Below are 18,613 nucleotides of genomic sequence, written 5' to 3'. Positions count from 1 at the left end.
TATATATATATATATATATATATATATATATATATATATATATAATTAATTTATAATAAATAGTTTAAATACTTTACTGTTTTAAAAACTGTTAAAAATTGATTTTTAAAAATCTAGAATTTATATGTTTCCAGTAAAACTTAGGAAAATATTATGTACAGTAAAAAGACATTATAATTATTTATTATATTATATATAATAACAATAATTTAAAAATGACTGATTTTTTTTAAATGATTTAAAAATTCTTGAATTTATATGCTTCCAGTAAAATCCGTTATCTAAATATTATGTACAGTAAAAATATTGTTATTTCTAATATACTATATATAATTAAAAAAATTAAAATGTATATATAAGACTGATTTTCAAAAATTACTGTATAGTATTTTTGAAACTTAAATAACAATTTACTGTTTGAATTGAAAAATGTAGGCCATGAATATTATCTAACTTCAAGTAGAAAATAAAAAAGAGAGAAAGATAATATCGGGCAATATTGATAATGTTATCGAATGAATAAATTTTTTGTTGGAATGGAACAAAATCTTTCCTTCCATAAGTATTGCGTTCCTCTAAAAATACACGTCTTAGCTTGTCTGCCCAAAGGCAACAATTCCTTTAGTGGGTGTGAAGTTCAAAAATACATAAAATAGTGCTTCCCTTCACCTATAGAATGAGCATTAATGGCCATTAGCTGTGAACATGTAAGAACTGTTATCCACTAAATCATGAACAGCTTAATCCTGCAAAAAACTGAGCAACTCCACCTGTACTCAGTGGTGGACAGTAACGAAGTAGTTTAACTTCGTTACTGTGCTTAAGTACATTTTTAAAGTATCTGTACTTTACTGGAGTAGTTTTATTTTGAGTAACTTTAACTTCACTACATTCCAAAGCATAAGATCGTACTTTTTACTTCACTACATTTCATAAAACATATCGTTACTCCTTATAATATATCACGTGCTCCGACACGCAGAAGCAGTGTCTGATTCAAGAACGAACTGATTCTTTTCAATGAACCCGTTAAATCGGTTCGCAAATCGCACCAAACGATTCATTCATGAATTGGAATGATCCGATTGCAGCTGTTCTCTTTAGTGCGAGTCTCCAGTGAACTGAATTCACAAGTAAGAACCGGGAGATCTTGTGAGCGCGCACGTGTCTGATGCTGTTAAAAGTAAGTTACTAATGTCGAATTTTAGGATTAATTATTGTAACTGAAAGTCATATTTAGGTCAAAGCTGTCAGTTGTTTGTGAACTAAATCTGCAGTAAAGGGTGATCTGTTTAAGCCCACTGAAATGCTTGAATGCAGACACATTAACATCAGAGTCTCTATGTTTTAGGTCAAAAAAACATTAAAATAACACAGATTAAATAAAATAACTCATGCACGTTCATCTTCCCCGCTGCTGTAACGTTAGCAGTTTCACTAAAATGCTATGCATTTAGCCCTGTGTGACGTCTGTTTTTATATTGTTTGTCAGAACACATAGCCTAAGTTACTATGTATCTGGATCGACTAGCCGAGTAGACAAATGTTTATTCATAACCATGCTGAAAATAAGTCAATAATGTTAGCTGTTGCTAACTGTCTAGCTAACGAGCTTGCTGGTGCTAAATTGAGGTAATTTTTTTTAAATAAAGTCCAAATATTTTTATTCAACCACCTAGAAAGATTACATCTGAGGGAAAAAGATACGATGGGATGTTCAGAACATGGCAACTACAGTAATTCTCAAAGTGGGTAGTGATGCCCTCTGGGGGCATTTGACCAGGGGTGTTTTTACACCACAGACAAGGTTTGAGAAGAACAAAATCATTATGAAAATCGAATTATATTTTCCATATTATATTCATTATCTCCTTATTGCTTATTCCCAGGTATTTTGAGCAGTAGGATTATAAAAAATATATGCTAATATAAAATTAAATGATAAAAGTAGCCTATATAAAACTGCAAAATAAACATTCATCTATCAGTACTTTTTACTTAAGTACATAAAAAATCAAGTACTTTACTTTCACTCGAGTAAAATTGAAAACCGAGTACTTTTACTGGAGTAATATTTTATTATACGGATCTGTACTTTTACTCAAGTACTTGATTTGTGTACTTCGTCCACCACTGCCTGTACTTGTTGGGTTTCAACCATTAATTTAATAAATAAAGACTTGGTTAGAGTTTGGAGTTGAATACTGGCATGTTAAACTGCTTACAAATCATCCTTGAGACAATCAAAGTACAAACAGACTCCATTTTCGTTACAGATTGCTTAAACAGGCTTTCGTAGTCATTAATTAGGAATCTGTATGGTTTTGGCAACACCACGATAGTGGATCCATTGTAAATCTCCAAATGATACCGGAAGCATTTCTTAAATATTAAGCACGACGGTTAAACATTAATCTGAGAGCCTGAGTTTCTCTCGTTAGTCACACGATCAGCCGAGGTCACCGTGTCAGAATAGAACACGTGATGCTGACAGAAAGTTATCTGGTAGCCACTTGTATCTTCCATTCTAATGAGAAAAATGTGTGTTTGGTTTCTCTAAGAATAATAAAGCTAACGAACAGAGGCCTGTGTTGTGTTATGAATGATTGATTGTACATTGCGCCTGCATAAATCACAGGTTAATAATTAGGCATAATGGGATTGTAAGCGTATTAGAAGATTAGCTTCACATCAGTGAAAAAGATGCAAGATTATACTGTGAATTTAATAACGCCAACAAAAACTATACTCTCATACAAATATATTTCAATAAATAAAAAAACAAGAAACATTTTAGCTACGTACACACTGTAAAGTTTCTCTCAAGAAACGGCGATGATTGACACCATGGTAACCATAGCAACGTTTTGCCGTCTCGCACATTTAGAATCCACCATTTTTAGCCAAAGATATACTACACCAACCAACGACTCGTTTTGTTCGGTGATTTTAACTAAACCACCGTCAGGCTTTGTTTATGTTTGGAAGGTTGAAGGGTTGCCATGTCCACTTATTATTAAGCGTCTTTGGGCTTGTTGTTTGGGCTCGGCTCATAAAGCGATCCAGTTTATGGAGTTAATCAAGTAGGCAAATCGCTATATTTTGGTATGGGGCTTATTCCCAAGATAGCGCATTTGGATGTGAGTTTATTATGGTCTTGTTTGCCGCTTTTTTTCTAGCAAGATCTGGCAACACTAATGAGTCAAAATATACACTGTGATTTCTTGCACCAGAAAAGACACAACTCTTATACGCGTTTAAATACATCATTAATAACTAGTTGTTGTAGAATGCATTTATAACTGTCGTAAAAAACCGAACTGTGTGTACAGAACAGAATTAAGCACTAAAAGGTGAACTGACAACCTAATTCAGCCCGAGTGTGTATGTGACCTTTATGAACCAGGTGAATTTGAAAATTAGCATTAAATTCAGTTTGTCGGAGACTTCTTGTAAATGTTTAAAAAGTGAAACACAAGGATGCTCACTTGTCTCTGGAGAACTCCCAGCGCGGGTCCTCAGGGAGGTCGTATTCTGGAATGGGGTCGTCGTGGGCGGAGCTACGGCGAGTGGTGATCCTGACCAATGGCGTGCTAGAGCTCATGGAGGAGCTGGAGTCAGACGACACCTGTAAGAGGAAAGATGGATGGCTGATCACCTGAGTCTTGGTGACAGCACCATAAACTAACACCTACATGTGTGTGTGATTGTGTGCCTTGAGCAGCTAAACCTTAGGAATATAGTAAGTTGTGACTTATATAACACAAAAAATAGCACAAAATCTAAGGCAAGGTATCAGGATTTATTGAAGCCATGCAGTTCATTTAGGTTTAGCAATGTGTCAATTTTGTGAAAATGTAATGGTTTCAAAGAATGTTTCCAACTTACCACCCTATAGCATACCTTCAACTTCTCAACAAAAAGACCTGACATGTTATTCAAAAAATTACAACATCTATAATGTTATACAAAGACACTGCTGCACAAAATTTAAATGAACAAACTTTTAAAATATTGAATCTAGAGTACTAGAACATTGTCATTCATATTTATATATATACGTATATTTATAATACATACTTTTTATAAACATGTGCTAAAAAAATTTAATTATATGATTATATATTTTTATATACAGTATATAAAATATAAACTATCAATCAGCATGAAGTATAATCATATAAATCATTTAAAATCATCATAATCATATAAAATATAAAAGTCATTTATCTAATTATCTTCTCAATTGTCTTTATATAATACATGATATAGATTTTAAAGTATAAGTCAAAATGTTAGACCAATAATTGAGATTATTTTTAAAGATATAATTATAAATAATATAAAATATAAAAATGTATACAATAAAATCAATCAACATATATAAAATATTAAAAGTCATTAAAATATGTCATTATCTTCTCAATTATCTTTATACAATATATGATATTGAAATAGCATGATTTATTATATCTAAAAAGAAATTAAAATTTTACATTTAAAAAAATCTTGATCACATTATTTAAAGAAACATTTATGTCTGTAGCACAGATGTCCAAGACAAGTTAGATGCCAAAATGCAATACTTTAAAATAAGAAGTTGGTTCATAAATCTGCCATAGAAACTCCTACTAATTATACACTTCGTAGACAAATCATTCTTCTAGTAGTGTGAGTGTATGTGTGTATAAGATCTCTAGAACTCTTTATCTACTTTCTGTTACCTGGCGGCGCAGAGGGATCTGTTTGGTCAGCTTATGCACTGCCGGCTGACTCCCGAAATCAGGCTTCTTAGCCGAAGTCCTCATTCGACAAACCACCACGATCACCACCATACAGGCGATGAGAAAGACGCCTATGCAGTAGATGGCGATCTCCACATAGTCCGGAGGGTAGTCCGTCTCAATGGCGTCTGGCTTGGCTGTAGAGTAACGAGAAGAATCAAAAAGAATCGGACAAGGAAGTGAGGCGAGTCATCCAGCCGAGGAATACTGCACCAGAAACCTTAATGTTGGACACAGCACAGTTTTAAGATGGTTAAGAAGGACAATAAGGTTTCAGAGCAAGATGTTCCACCAGTGATAACAAAACAGAAGAGAAAAAAGTGAAGGTGACTAAAGAATTACAAGATGAATCAACACACACACACACACACACCTTTGATATAAAACTATTCTCAAACTATTAAATGTTCTACAAACTACTTTGCTTCCAATGCTGTTGCAATAAATAACTAATAAAGAGCTTTTATTTAGTATACATAATAATAACTAATTTTATTTAGATGTTGCTCTGCAGCTCAGGAAACTTTTCATTTAAGTATCAACTTAAGTAAGAACTATAAAATGTTTGGAGTTCATATAAAAAGGTTCGTTCACCCAAAAATGAAAATTAGCCCATACATTACTCACCCTCAACTCAAGTCATCCAAGGTGTATATGACTTTCTTCCTTCAGACGAATCCAGTCGGAGTTTTATAAAAAATTGTCTTTGATCTTTCAAGCTGTTTCATGGCACTCAGTGGGTGTTGCATACATCAGTTCAAAAGAGGGTACATAAAAAACGCTGACCTCATACGTCATCAGCCCGGAGGTGCTTCCATGTACAACTGTTGGCGTAAGCTACATTAAAGTGATTATTACGTTTTGAATATGGATATTTTTCTTACAAAAACGCATCGATTCGCTCCAGGAGGCTTTTGTTCACCCCCCGGAGCCGTGTGAGACACTTTTTTATGGATGTGCGCTTTTTATTTACCTTCTTTGGGACTGATGCATGCAACACCCGCTGAGTGGCATTAAACAGCTTGAAAGATCAAAGACCATTTTTATTATAACTCCGACTGGATTCGTCTGAAAGAAGAAAGTCATATACACCTAGGATGACTTGAGGGTGAGTAATTTATGGGCTAATTTTCATTTTTGGGTGAACTAACCCTTTAAGACACATGTGATATTTCTGGTGTCTTCGAAGAAAAATTTGAGACTTAAGCCTTAATTTGATCTCCATTTAATAACAGATAATAGATATTAAAGAGATCTCCTTGGTGATCTTTCTTTCCAACATAGCATATTTCCTGACACTCAATGGCCCCTGCAAACATACACACGCTCACAAAATGGTTTACATATAACCACATTATTGAAGTACTTCCTGACACTTGAGGTCCTTCAGAAATACACACTTCATGGATACGATTGACACACAAACACACACACACTGACTTCCATCTGTCTGACCACAGACCTGTAAGTGGTGCCATTTGCGGTCAAAGATTTCATCTGTTTCCTTGTCAGGAAATGGACTCTTATTAAAATGCAGTGCGGTGCACACTGTTGCATTATGCATGTTAGCGTGCACAGAGGACACTGTCTTGTGCATGATGACAGATAGCTTTTGTGTTCGTAAAACTATGCTGAATTCACTAATATTCATTTAAACCTGTCCAAATTAAAAAAAATAAATGTACTGAAATATCTAAATCTAGTCCTAAATCACACACAAAAACACACACAGGCACAGACACTGAGGTTGTGAAGTGACACTAATAACTAAGAAAGTCCAGCATGTGAGAAGGTAAGCAAATCTTGAGACTTTCTTTAGAGAACAAAGCAGTTATTAGAGCTGAAATGGAAAAAGACTTAAAACGTATAGGAATAGTTCACCCCAAAAAAATCAACATTTTATCATCATTAACACCCTCATGTCATTTTAAACCCATCTGACTTTCTTTCATCAGTGAAACTAAGAATAAGGCAGTTCATATGACTCGTGCGATATATTCCAAGTCATATGATAGTATTGTGCAAAGAACAGACTACAGAACATATTCCCCATGTCTCTCATTCACAGTTTCATAAATTCTTTCATATAACTGGATGTTTTTTTTCATTTGGTGTTCCACAGAAGAAAGTCGGTCATACTTTAAACAACATGATGGAGAGTAAATAATGACAGAATTTTAATTTTAGACAAACTATTCCATCAAAACAAGTCTTTCCAAGCATGCAACCAATAAAATGTTAGTTGGGAAGAGAAAATTGAAAATAACAGGGATCTCGAGACACTTGGGTGCAATTTTAGAGCTTTTCAGCCCAAAATATTATTTCATAGTTCTTACATTTGACGAACAAATTCATTATGATGCTAAAAAATTTAAACGTTCAACAATAAAAACCTAAAATTTTGGGTAAAATGAGTACCAAGGTTATTATTGGTATATATATATATATATATATATATATTCACATATATACGATAAAACTCTATAGACCTAAAAATGACAAAAACATAACAAAATTACTAAAACATTAAATAAATTAAAGTGAAAACAGGAAATGTAATTCAAAATATTAAAAATGCAATTCGGAAAAATACATTTTTGGGCTGTAATTTCAGTCCGCTGAATTATTCTTCTTTGTGAAATTTTTCCAACTATCATGATACTAAAATAACAGTCCCAAGTGCCTCTTGTTCCCTCTCAAAGACCATTGGTGCGATATCAACCAACTTGGCTTTGACATAAAGGAAGTGCAGAGGAAGCAGTAGAGGACGAGTGTATACCTGGAAACACCGTCAACCAAGCAGTGTGATAGGAGATCCCAATAGAGTTACCCGCCAAGCACGTATACTCGCCCGCATCCTGGAAAGTTACATTAGGCAGGTAGAGCACCTCGATCTCTTTGTCCGTAGTGTTCACACCTGCCGTCTGAGAGAAACAAAGGAGAAGAGGAAGATGGAAGGGAGATACAAGAATGGAGAGAAGAAAGAAAAGAAAAGAAACAAATCAGACCCATAATACCCACAAGAGAAAAGGAGATGTTCAATGTTGTATTTCTCATCTACGCATTACAGAGATGGTAGATGTTCCAATTCAGGAGAGAGGATCGTCAAATAGGAAGGGCAGGGGAAAAAAATCGCAATAAACGCAGATCTAAATGAAGGCCGAAAGCTCTGTACCAACACAGGTGAACCCACCAGATCCTCAAGGGTTCATGCAAACACAAGTGAAGATCACGGAAAACAAGCCGCTGCCTTTTCGCCAAGAAAGAACCAAAGAAAAGTGATAAATGAAAGAGGAAAAAGTAGGAGGGAAACTTGACACAGAACAGAACAGAAAGTAAGTGGCAAGGACAGACCAAAGGCTTGCTTCCATGGCTGATTGGGCACCAGGAAAGATCCGCTAAAAAATAAGAAAAACACCAGACCACACCACAACAGCTCAGCGAAAATTCCATGACCACCACGACGACAAAAAAAACAACCCAAAACACCAGCAGAGGGGAAGGGGACGCTGAAGGCCTCGTTCTTGTTTTTTACCTGGTAGGACAGTGAGCCAACCGGACTGGCTGACCTGACCGATATAATTGGACACTTGGCACGTATATTCACCAGAGTCCTCTTCCGTGACGTTGGTGAGCACGAGCACTTCCACGTCCGAGCTGTTTATGCCCGAGCGCTAGGGGGCGCCGTAACGAGGGACAAAAACACACATATGGGAGCCTGTTATAATCTCTTGTACTCTTTAGAAGAGCGGAAAAGGGAGCACCACTCATTACATGGCATAAGAATATCTCCTGCAAGAATAAAGTGTTTTTGCATTGCATCTTCTCATTCTTTCTAAAAGAAATCAGCTGCATCCCCAAAACGAAAGGACCGAATATATGGAAAACGGAAGCCTAAATAGCCTAATACCTTCAACACCTTGACGTGCGGGAGCCCATCAGGACCGTAACGGCTGCCGTTCTTCACAATGTGCTGCAGCCACTGGATGTGAGGTTGAGCATCACTGTAAACTTTACAGACGAACTTAGCGTCCTCTCCGACTTGCACAGTGACGTTGGCCGGCAGGCCTGCCTGAAGAATGGGCCGGTGAGGAGAGCGTTCTGATAGAAAGGAAGAAGAATGAACATTATTATATTAATATTTACCAAGGACACTACCGTTTGTTTTTTAAATGTTTTTTATTCCTGTCATTTTAAATGCAATTTATTCCTGTGATGCAAAGCTGAATTTTCAGCATCATTACTCCAGTTTTCAGTGTCACCTGATCCTTCAGAAATCACTCTAATATGTTGATTCGCTGCTCATTGCTTATTATTATCAATGTTGAAAACAGATTGTTTTGTGGAAACCAGCCCAATCTGCATGGTAAGACAGTGAAGCTATATGTGAGCATCACCTATAGCTTCAGTCCTGTTAGGCTGCTGTTAAGACTTCACAAAACAAAGACTGCTGCGTTAACTCTGCTGATAAGGACTGAACAAACACAGATGAAGAAAGGCAAAGTGGGGGGAAAAAATAATACAGATGTACAGTGTCCACCATATATCAGCTGCGGTTCCGGCAGCGTTGGCGTATCAGGAACCTTCTCGTTTCATTTCCTTTATCCCCTTAAAATTGTTTTGTGGAAACCAGCCCAATCTGCATGGTAAGACAGTGAAGCTATATGTGAGCATCACCTATAGCTTCAGTCCTGTTAGGCTGCTGTTAAGACTTCACAAAACAAAGACTGCTGCATTAACTCTGCTGATAAGGACTGAACAAACACAGATGAAGAAAGGCAAAGTGGGGGGAAAAAATAATACAGATGTACAGTGTCCACCATATATCAGCTGCGGTTCCGGCAGCGTTGGCGTATCAGGAACCTTCTCGTTTCATTTCCTTTATCCCCTTAAAAATGATCTTACAAAATAAGTATGCTGTGACTTTTGTTTTCCAAAAGCCACAATAATAAGCAAACTCATTTTGAGTAGCTAATACACGTCAACTTTGTGAGTAGTTAAGTTACCTATAATTTAAAAACACACACTTTTTTGTGTTATTTTAGAATCATTTTATTTTTTATTAATATTTGGTTTTGTTTTACTTTAACATGTTTTTATTTTAATTTGAGTTAAAGTTTTAGTAATCTGGTTGTGTCTTTGTAAGTTTTATTAGTTTTTGTTTTTAAAATATGCCTATATTGTTTTTTTATTCATGTTTATTACAGTTTAGTTTGAGATATTTTGGTACATCAAGTTACACTAGCTTGGCAAGAAAAGAAAAGAAAACTTGCATCAAGACTACTGCATCAAGTTTTCCAAAGAAAAAGAAGAAGAAGAAAAATAACAAACTAACTAAATAGACTAAACCATATTACAAACACACACCTCATTGTCTTAACAACACAACATTACTCTCACCCTGTAATCTGACACATATCCTGGTTACCCCGACATACACAGACACACAAGCATGATGTTACACAGGAGACGTGGAGAGGTCAACCTTCACAGACAAGCAGCGGAGGTTTGCAAGGGATGTAAGAGGATTTAGGACTGAGAGGCACAAGAGGGGGCACAAGAAAAGCTCAAAACAAAGCAGAAAGAGAGAGCAAAAGAAAGAGGGGTTGGGGTCAAGGGATGCAGAGGATAAAGGATGCCCAACAGATGGGCAGTGAAAAGAAAAGACAGACAGATGAGAAGCAAAAAGGTACAGAGACAAACTTTGCTAACACACAAAGATCTAAACCTTACAAAATCTCCAAGTCAGGCAGAAAGTCTTCCTTTGGAGACGCTAGCAAGTGTTTCAGATTGATTGTGTTTAGGGTTGTCTATCGAGCACTGGTTCCAAATTTCCAAGACTGGTGGATTTGATACGACAAGCGATTTTGATTACGCTTATCGATTCACGTGTGTGTGTATTTTATTTTGATTTTTAACCATTCAAGCACAAGAAAATGCAAAAGAGAGACTCAATTTGGCATTTGCACACATTTTCTCCAAAGCACACGCACAAAAATCACCCTCGTATAGTGTGTGAATACTGAATTGAGCTTTCTTTCACATCGTCTTGCGCTTGAACAGACAAATACACAGAATTACATCCAAATATCCTTGTAAACACAGTCGGTTTTGTCTTAAGGGAACGCAAGCAGCATTTTAGACTGAAAATGCATGTGTAGCAGTTTAATGTCTTAAAGTGACAGCAGCCTAATATTCCTCTTGTCATTTGTGCCATTAATGTTAATCAAAGAGCAAAAGAAAATCACTTGCTGATCTTGACTGAATAACTTTATTAGGGATTCATCTATATTTCATTTAGAATAAGAAAACTATTCAGTGTTATTTTAAATTTGATTTCTATTTCTGTACCTGAACTTTGTTCCGTTGTATTTATTTGCACTGTTGCTAATTTGTTTATTTGTTCTTATTTTGTTACTGCTGACTTGTCTTTAATGAGGTTTGAAATCAAGCCTATATTAGTTAGTCTAGTTGTTTTTGCTATGGTATTTTTGGTAAAACAATGGGAGGAATCTCCTTGTGTAAGTGCTCTTCAGGTTGATCATTTTTTTTCACGGTATTCAGCTGCAATAGAATGTTTTGCAAAAAAAAAATTCCGATATCTAAATGTTTACTTTTTTATACCTTATTGGAATCAAATATGAGAATCATAGAGAATCATAATCACTAAGTAGAATCGAATCGCTAAAATACAAATGATTCCCAACCCTAATTGTGTCACATTATCGCTTACCAAACAACTTTCCAAAAACCTGAAACCAAGTTGAAGGTCAGATCCTCTTCTAAAGAACCCATTGAGTCAAGCCAAGTGCCAGTCGCTCTCCCACATTCTCCACCAAATCACAATCGATCAATTACATCATTAGCCAGGCATTCACAGGCTGATCTGGCATCCCAAAGCAAGACTATTGAACTCTGGATAACCTGCTGACTTAGCATACGTGGACCAAAAACAGTCAGGGAGGGGTTGCTGGGGTTGTGGCATGTGACTGGTTGAGAGAGAAATCAGGGTGTAGGTGAACTAAGTTACTGTGCCAAATAGGTCTGGTGGTTTGAAACATCAGTCTGTAGAGCTTTTGCTGTATGGTTTATAATGCAGAAGATGTGTTTAAATTGACTATCAGTGCAAAGAAGTAATTTATATTATTTACATATTAACAAAATTGACGAAAAGCATGAGGTAATGCAAAAATATGTGTACCAAACAAGTCAAGATGAGAAAGAACTTATTCATTTTTTTAGCAAAAACCACTATATTATTATATATACTGTTACTATGACTTAAAATTACTGTGATTTATTGCCAAACTCTAATGGCAGCAAACCGTGAGTGGAAGTGGATGGTGACTAGGTGTCCTAAACTCAAATCGCCAAATAGGTCTGGTGGTTTGAAACATCAGTCAGTAGAGCTTTTGCTGTATGGTTTATAATGCAGAAGATGTGTTTAAATTGACTATCAGTGCAAAGAAGTAATTTATATTATTTACATATTAACAAAATTGACGAAAAGCATGAGGTAATGCAAAAATATGTGTACCAAACAAGTCAAGATGAGAAAGAACTTATTCATTTTTTTTTTAGCAAAAACCACTATATTATTATATATACTGTTACTATGACTTAAAATTACTGTGATTTATTGCCAAACTCTAATGGCAGCAAACCGTGAGTGGAAGTGGATGGTGACTAGGTGTCCTAAACTCAAATATTTATATAATATGTGCACAAATTGGTAGAAGAAGCTATTGTTGGAAGTGATCTACAGTAGAAGTTTCTGGAATCTGGCCGACATCCACAATAAACAGCGATAATTAGAGTCTTTTTGGCTCTTTTAAGTGTCAGCGCTTTGTACTTAGTCCAGCTTTGAAATGCAGGCCAGTTCAGACTGGTGCAACATTCATTGACCTGTTCGAAGGGTCACCGAGACTCCAATTCCGGCACTGGGAAAAGCTTTTCTCTCTTCTGACCTTCTTTATCTAATCTTGTCATTTTCATTGACATCCCAGGTAGGATAGTGTTACATTAAAGTGAAAAACAACAGCATTATCCCTCTATCCTCTGCCACTTTTCTCTCCTAGTTTCTCTGATGAGAGTATTAGACTGAGCCAGACACAAAAGGGCTTTACGGCCTTGCAATAAAACAGAAAAGAAAAACAGAGACTTTCCGAAAGACTGCTTTTACTTAACCCAGAACAGGGGCCCTAAATAGGGAGCATGTATATGTGTGTGTGAGTCTGGCATGTCTGCATGTTCATGGGCGTGTGCACGCAAAAATACAGCTTGGTTTCTTAGGTTTAGATGGGGCAGATCTACTCAAACAATAAACTATTGCAGACAACTGTGAATTAAAGGGACAGTTCACACCAAAACAATGAAAATGAAGCCTTCCAAGTCTTTTAAAGCTGCATGATAGACGCGTTCACAATACATACAAGAACAGAATAGATTTAGAAGACTTGAAATATAGCTTCCATGCCATATGTAAGAGAAAATAAGTGGTCAAGCATTACTCATTTTTAATGGCTGGCAATGATTTTATAACTAGATAAATATTTTGGTTTAGCAAGGATGCATTAAATTGCTCAAAAGTGACAGTGGAGTCACTGTAAAGATTGCTTTTAACATTGATAATAATAAGAAATGTTTCTTGAGCAGTAAATCAGCATATTAGAATGATTTCTGAAGGATCGTGTGACACTGAAGACTGGAGCAATGATGCTGAAAATTCAGCTTTGCCTCACAGGAATAAACACCGTTTCAAAATATAATTGCTGTGAAATATATTGTGAAAATTGTAATAATATTTTGCAATATTACTGTCATTTTTTAAAATAAAGGCAGCCTTCTTAACATAGCAATCGGTCTGCTAATCAGCTACGGTTATCGGCTAATGTCTATATTCTCACAATGGCCAAACCTCATCTGTCCCATTGGCCTGGCCAATATATAGATCTATCACTATATAAATTATTATGCAATTGTAATTTTTGGGTGGGCGATCCCTGCTTTTTCTTCTTTTTAATATGCACTCACTCACACACTTTATTTGCTATGCTGTCCACCCAAAGATACCCACAGCAGTCTTATATGCCCTGTTACCAGTGTCCAAATCAGCCTGTTAGGAAAAACAAGTATCTAAATGCATGTAAACAGGACTCGCCTACTACATCCAGCGTGTAGGTGTGATTGATGGATCCGTAGGCGTTCTCCAACATGCAAGTGTAGTTTCCTTTATCAGAGGGAACGACGCTCTCCATGATTAGAGTCCAGTGCTGGAGTCGGAGCTGAATGGGGCAAATAAAAAACAAACTTAGTTTAGTTAAGCATCCATCATCCTCAATTTCACACCAGTGTGTGACGTCTTACATAATGAAGGGCAAATCTGACAGCAGCACTGACAGAACAAACAAGAGAGAGAGAAATTGTCCCAGAAGACGAGGGTTTTTTGAGCAAGAGCACCATGGGAAAAGTAATATCGCCGTGCCGACAGACGAGCGAGCTCCCGCCCCCACCCCAGGAATGCAGCTCTCGTGACTGCAGGCCACAAAATCCTGCGTCTCTTCCATGGAGACTTTCACTCCTCAACCCTCGGCCTTTTGAGACCCTTCAAATGACCACAAAATAAGGGTTCACCCACCTGAGGCACTTTAGTTTATGCACGTTATCCATAATCTCATTTATTTTATAAAACATTTTAATAAGCCATTACTTAATATAATGTAGAAACTTTCATTTTCTGTAAAGCTGCTTTGCAACGATTTGCATCGTGAAAAGCACTATACAAATAAACTTGAATTGAATTGAATTGTAGATCTTATTTTGACTAAAACCTGCACTCTAGGCAGAAGGTGGAGACTTTTTTCATGAAGATTTGCTTTGTATATTCTAAAAATGCAATAATAATCAGGGTTATTATAGTTAACTACAACTTAAATCATTAAAATACATTTTCGTTCAAATATAAAACATAAAATACATGTTAATTGAAATAAAAAAATAAAACGTAAACCTTTTTTTCCAAATAGGCAACATTCATAATTTTGTATTATTTTTATCTTGATGTACTAAAATAACTAAAACTGAAATAACATTTGTAAAAAATATATAGAAAAAAAATAAAAGCTAAAACTAATAAAATGACAAAAACACAACATAACTTAAAAACTTAACTAAAATTAACATGAATGCAGAAACTATTAAAAAAAATCTAATCTAATTCAAAATATTAACAAAAACTATAAAAGTACGTCAATGATAGTAAAATATCACTGGTTATAAGCTGATGCGTATCTTTGCTGACGCAAATTAATTTCTTTATGTTTAAAAAGCATATACTTTAAAAGTTATTATTGTTATTAAAAAGCATTCACTTCACAACAAATCATTAACACAAACATATTTGATTAATAATCAGATTTTATTATTAATAAACCAAATTAGTTGTTATTAGTTGTCATTAGTTTTATTTAAATGTTTCATCAGATCATGACCTGTAAACAGAATGCATATATCTATGTCTATATCAATCAATCTATCTATCTATCTATCTATCTATCTATCTATCTATCTATCTATCTATCTATCTATCTTTTATTTATTTATCCATCTATCTATCTATCTATCTATCTATCTTTTATTTATTTATCCATCTATCTATCTATCTATCTATCTATCTATCTATCTATCTATATATATAATTTTGTCTGTAACTACTGTAAATGGTAATTTGAGTCTGAATTATCGAATGAACGAGTTCTTGGTCCTGTAGTCAGACACTGGCTCATATCTGAGTCTTCAGATCAATCGAGCGTGAGTAGCTCAATCATTAGTGAGCTTCTGTGTGGATCAGCTGTGTTTTCAGAGAAGGAAGTGCAAACAGACACTGATAGGGGTACATCGGCCAGTCGTCCCGCACATCTAGTACACTTTAACCGAGAGTCAGTGCTTCACCAGCTGTTTCATGCTAACAATTCTGACTCATGTAAATCTGCATGTATAAGAAAATACTTAAATGTACACATTTTGCTTTCTAAAAACCTCTTTGAAAAGCACTAGTATTTATGCATTTTTTAAAATTACCATGATGAGTTCCATTTCTCATCCGGCATTAGTGAAGATCTCTTACCTTGTAACCACCCATGCGATCCTCCTGTTTGAAGGGTTTTCCGTTTTTCAGCCAGCGCATTTCAGGCTTGGGATTTCCCGCTGCCGCGCACCGAAACTTCACAGTGTTGGCCGCGGGGACGGCATGCAGCTTCTTCTCCATCTTATCCGGCGAGGTCCAGTATGGCACCACTGTAGGAAAGAAGAAGCAATTACAACCATTTGCATCATCCAAACATCAACAAGAATCACACACTTGCAGTGCACTATATATATTTCTTTGATGTGTCGAAGCTTTTAAGATTACATGCAATTCAATTGCTGTTAATAATGTTCATCGTCTGTTTGATTACGTCTTTAATTGATTTTTCCGTACATTTCTGACATATGTACATTGACTGACAGTCACCACTGATAAGCTACCACTAAATATTGTAGAAACTTAATTTGCTGTAAAGTTGCTTTGCAATGATTTGTATCATGAAAAGCGCTGTACAAATAAACTTGAATTGAATGGAAAAACTTGAACATGCAGCTTTGATATGCATCACATAAAACCTCCATGCAAACTTTCAGCAGTTCATATATCAGTCCCTGACATCTACAGTGTGTTTTCTATATCTATGTTTATGGGAAAACGTAGGATCAAAGACAGAAACAGTAGCTTTTGGATTGTACAGTAGACTGAAGATGAATCAGTTTGATTTTAGCTCTCTGGATCTCTGAAAATCAGAATTAGGGTCATATAACAAATCAATTCAAAATCAAAATTGCAACATGACCTTGTGCAACTGCTAAATCAATGAAAGGCAGCAACTGAAATAAATACATTATATTAGGGGTGTCGCGATATAGCGGTATTGATGATAACCATGATATTTAAAATGAACAGGACACTTATGATAACACGACACGCAAATAGTCTACTCCAGCGCCAGTACCTGGTTGACCTCCCAGGTGGCAGTATTGCGCCTTAACACTGACACCTGTCACACAAGAAGAAGACGCAGTGGGCAGCCGCTAGGGATGGGCGATACCCCTTATTTTGTTTTCGATACGATACCGATATTTTTCAAGGCAGTATCGTCAATATCGATACCGATTCGATACTTCTACACTAAACTTTTAAATTATGAAATTTATTAAATTATTAAAAGTAAAATGGGTAATGAAAACCACTTAACTGTTTAAAACGCATTTTAACCCCTTTAATCCCAAATTTTTCCCAGACATGAAAATATCCAAATGATGTGTCATTAGTAACCCTTTGAAATAATCAATCTTTTTTTTTGGAAAAGTGTGTGAAAAATTGTATTTTATGGTCAGTCACAATTGTGACCGGTGGGATAATGTGTATACTGAATTAACATATTTCTGCAGTCTTAAAAATTGTTATATATCTTAGCCCAGCTATTTTAAACTGTTTGATCACATTCTAGGGTTACTATTATGCATAAAAAACCCTTTTACAACATTAATAGGAATAATGAGATCAAATACAAAAAAATACAACCATCAACGGATTTCAAAATTGTTACTTTTTTGTAACATATATCATCACATTTTTACCAGCAGTGAGTGAATGCTCTCTGTGATTGATTGGTTCTGATTTGCGACATTTGCGTGCGTTCAGATGAGCAGGAAAATAGTTCTATCCTGCACAATTACTCGCTAACAAAGGTTATTCGTCCAATTCAATGCATATTGTACGCATTATTATTATTATTATTATTGTTAAATAAACAAAACCACTGGTAAATAAAATGCAATAACAAAATTACTTGAACTAAAATTTAAATAAAAAATAGCACATAAATGATTCAATGACACAAAAAAAATGCAATGTCATGGCAAATCAATCTGAGGTCCATTCTGATTCAACCCCAATATCCCAAAAGAAATGCACCATTGCCAAGAGACAGAAAGCAGGAGCCCGTCTGAAACTCAGCAAGGGGAAACAGGAAGGCATGACCACGGATGCAAATTAAAACAGTTATTCACACTCGCAGCACTGCTTCACTGCACCGCCCATCTGCTTAATGGAACCCTGCAACTCACAGTGAGCGGCTTAAATAAAAACATATTCCCGTTTGCTCTGAGCAACACAAGAGAAAAGGGGGATAAAACAAATCGGTCCAAAAGCACAGCAGCTTGCCAAGAAGGAACTGGACCATCACATCCAATTTCTTTTGTTCGACAGACATGCTAACCGGAAGGTTGCAAACGACTTGATATCAGACGTGTAAACAGACATCTTCCCTTCAGCGTGAAGGCATGCTAATTGGTTTTCAACTCAACCCTTTTCTTCAACGTCTATCTGTCTGTCTGTTTTCTTTCCTCACCACCCAACTTTTTCATCTCATCTCGTGGGAATTCTTTCATAGCGTCATTCTCTTTGACCTCAACGCCCTGAAGGACAGCAGATTACACGTCTCCTTTTGAGAAAACATAGATGGGAATGACCCTCAGACACTGGGGCAGTAGGGTCGGATGTCCTGGGCAACCCCAAGACAGGTGACCGCCAGTGAAAGATGGACTGACCATTGAACCTTTATTGACATTTTTCTTTAAAAACTCAAATACCACTGGTATCTGCAAAAAAACGGTCAGTAAACAGAAACACTGAAACATCCCAGCAGCCAATTCCATCATATTAAGCAGAGAAAGAAAAAACATGCAAACCAGACCTTTAGACTTTAAACAATCACAGTGTTGTCTACTCCAGC

The 18,613-nt window shown here is 35.9% G+C and overlaps 1 protein-coding gene across 1 annotated transcript in view; it reads right to left on the bottom strand.

Moving 5' to 3' along the window:
- The window catches only part of LOC107585454 (fibroblast growth factor receptor 2-like), a 40,367-nt gene that overhangs the window by 9,045 nt on the left and 12,709 nt on the right, over positions 1-18,613 (bottom strand). The window contains exons 4-9 of the mRNA XM_016272473.1: positions 15,910-16,079; positions 13,945-14,068; positions 8,695-8,885; positions 7,564-7,708; positions 4,725-4,921; positions 3,488-3,628 (exon numbers count right to left, since the gene is read on the bottom strand). Of these exons, the coding sequence (XP_016127959.1) occupies positions 3,488-3,628; positions 4,725-4,921; positions 7,564-7,708; positions 8,695-8,885; positions 13,945-14,068; positions 15,910-16,079 (968 nt within the window). The remainder of the gene's footprint in view (positions 1-3,487; positions 3,629-4,724; positions 4,922-7,563; positions 7,709-8,694; positions 8,886-13,944; positions 14,069-15,909; positions 16,080-18,613) is intronic.

Source organism: Sinocyclocheilus grahami, unplaced genomic scaffold (assembly GCF_001515645.1).
Source record: "Sinocyclocheilus grahami isolate Dianchi unplaced genomic scaffold, SAMN03320097.WGS_v1.1 scaffold70.1, whole genome shotgun sequence".
In the NCBI taxonomy this organism is placed as follows: domain Eukaryota; kingdom Metazoa; phylum Chordata; class Actinopteri; order Cypriniformes; family Cyprinidae; genus Sinocyclocheilus; species Sinocyclocheilus grahami.
The sequence above is the reverse complement of the archived record's forward strand: the minus strand, read 5'-3'. Positions and strand labels throughout refer to the sequence as shown.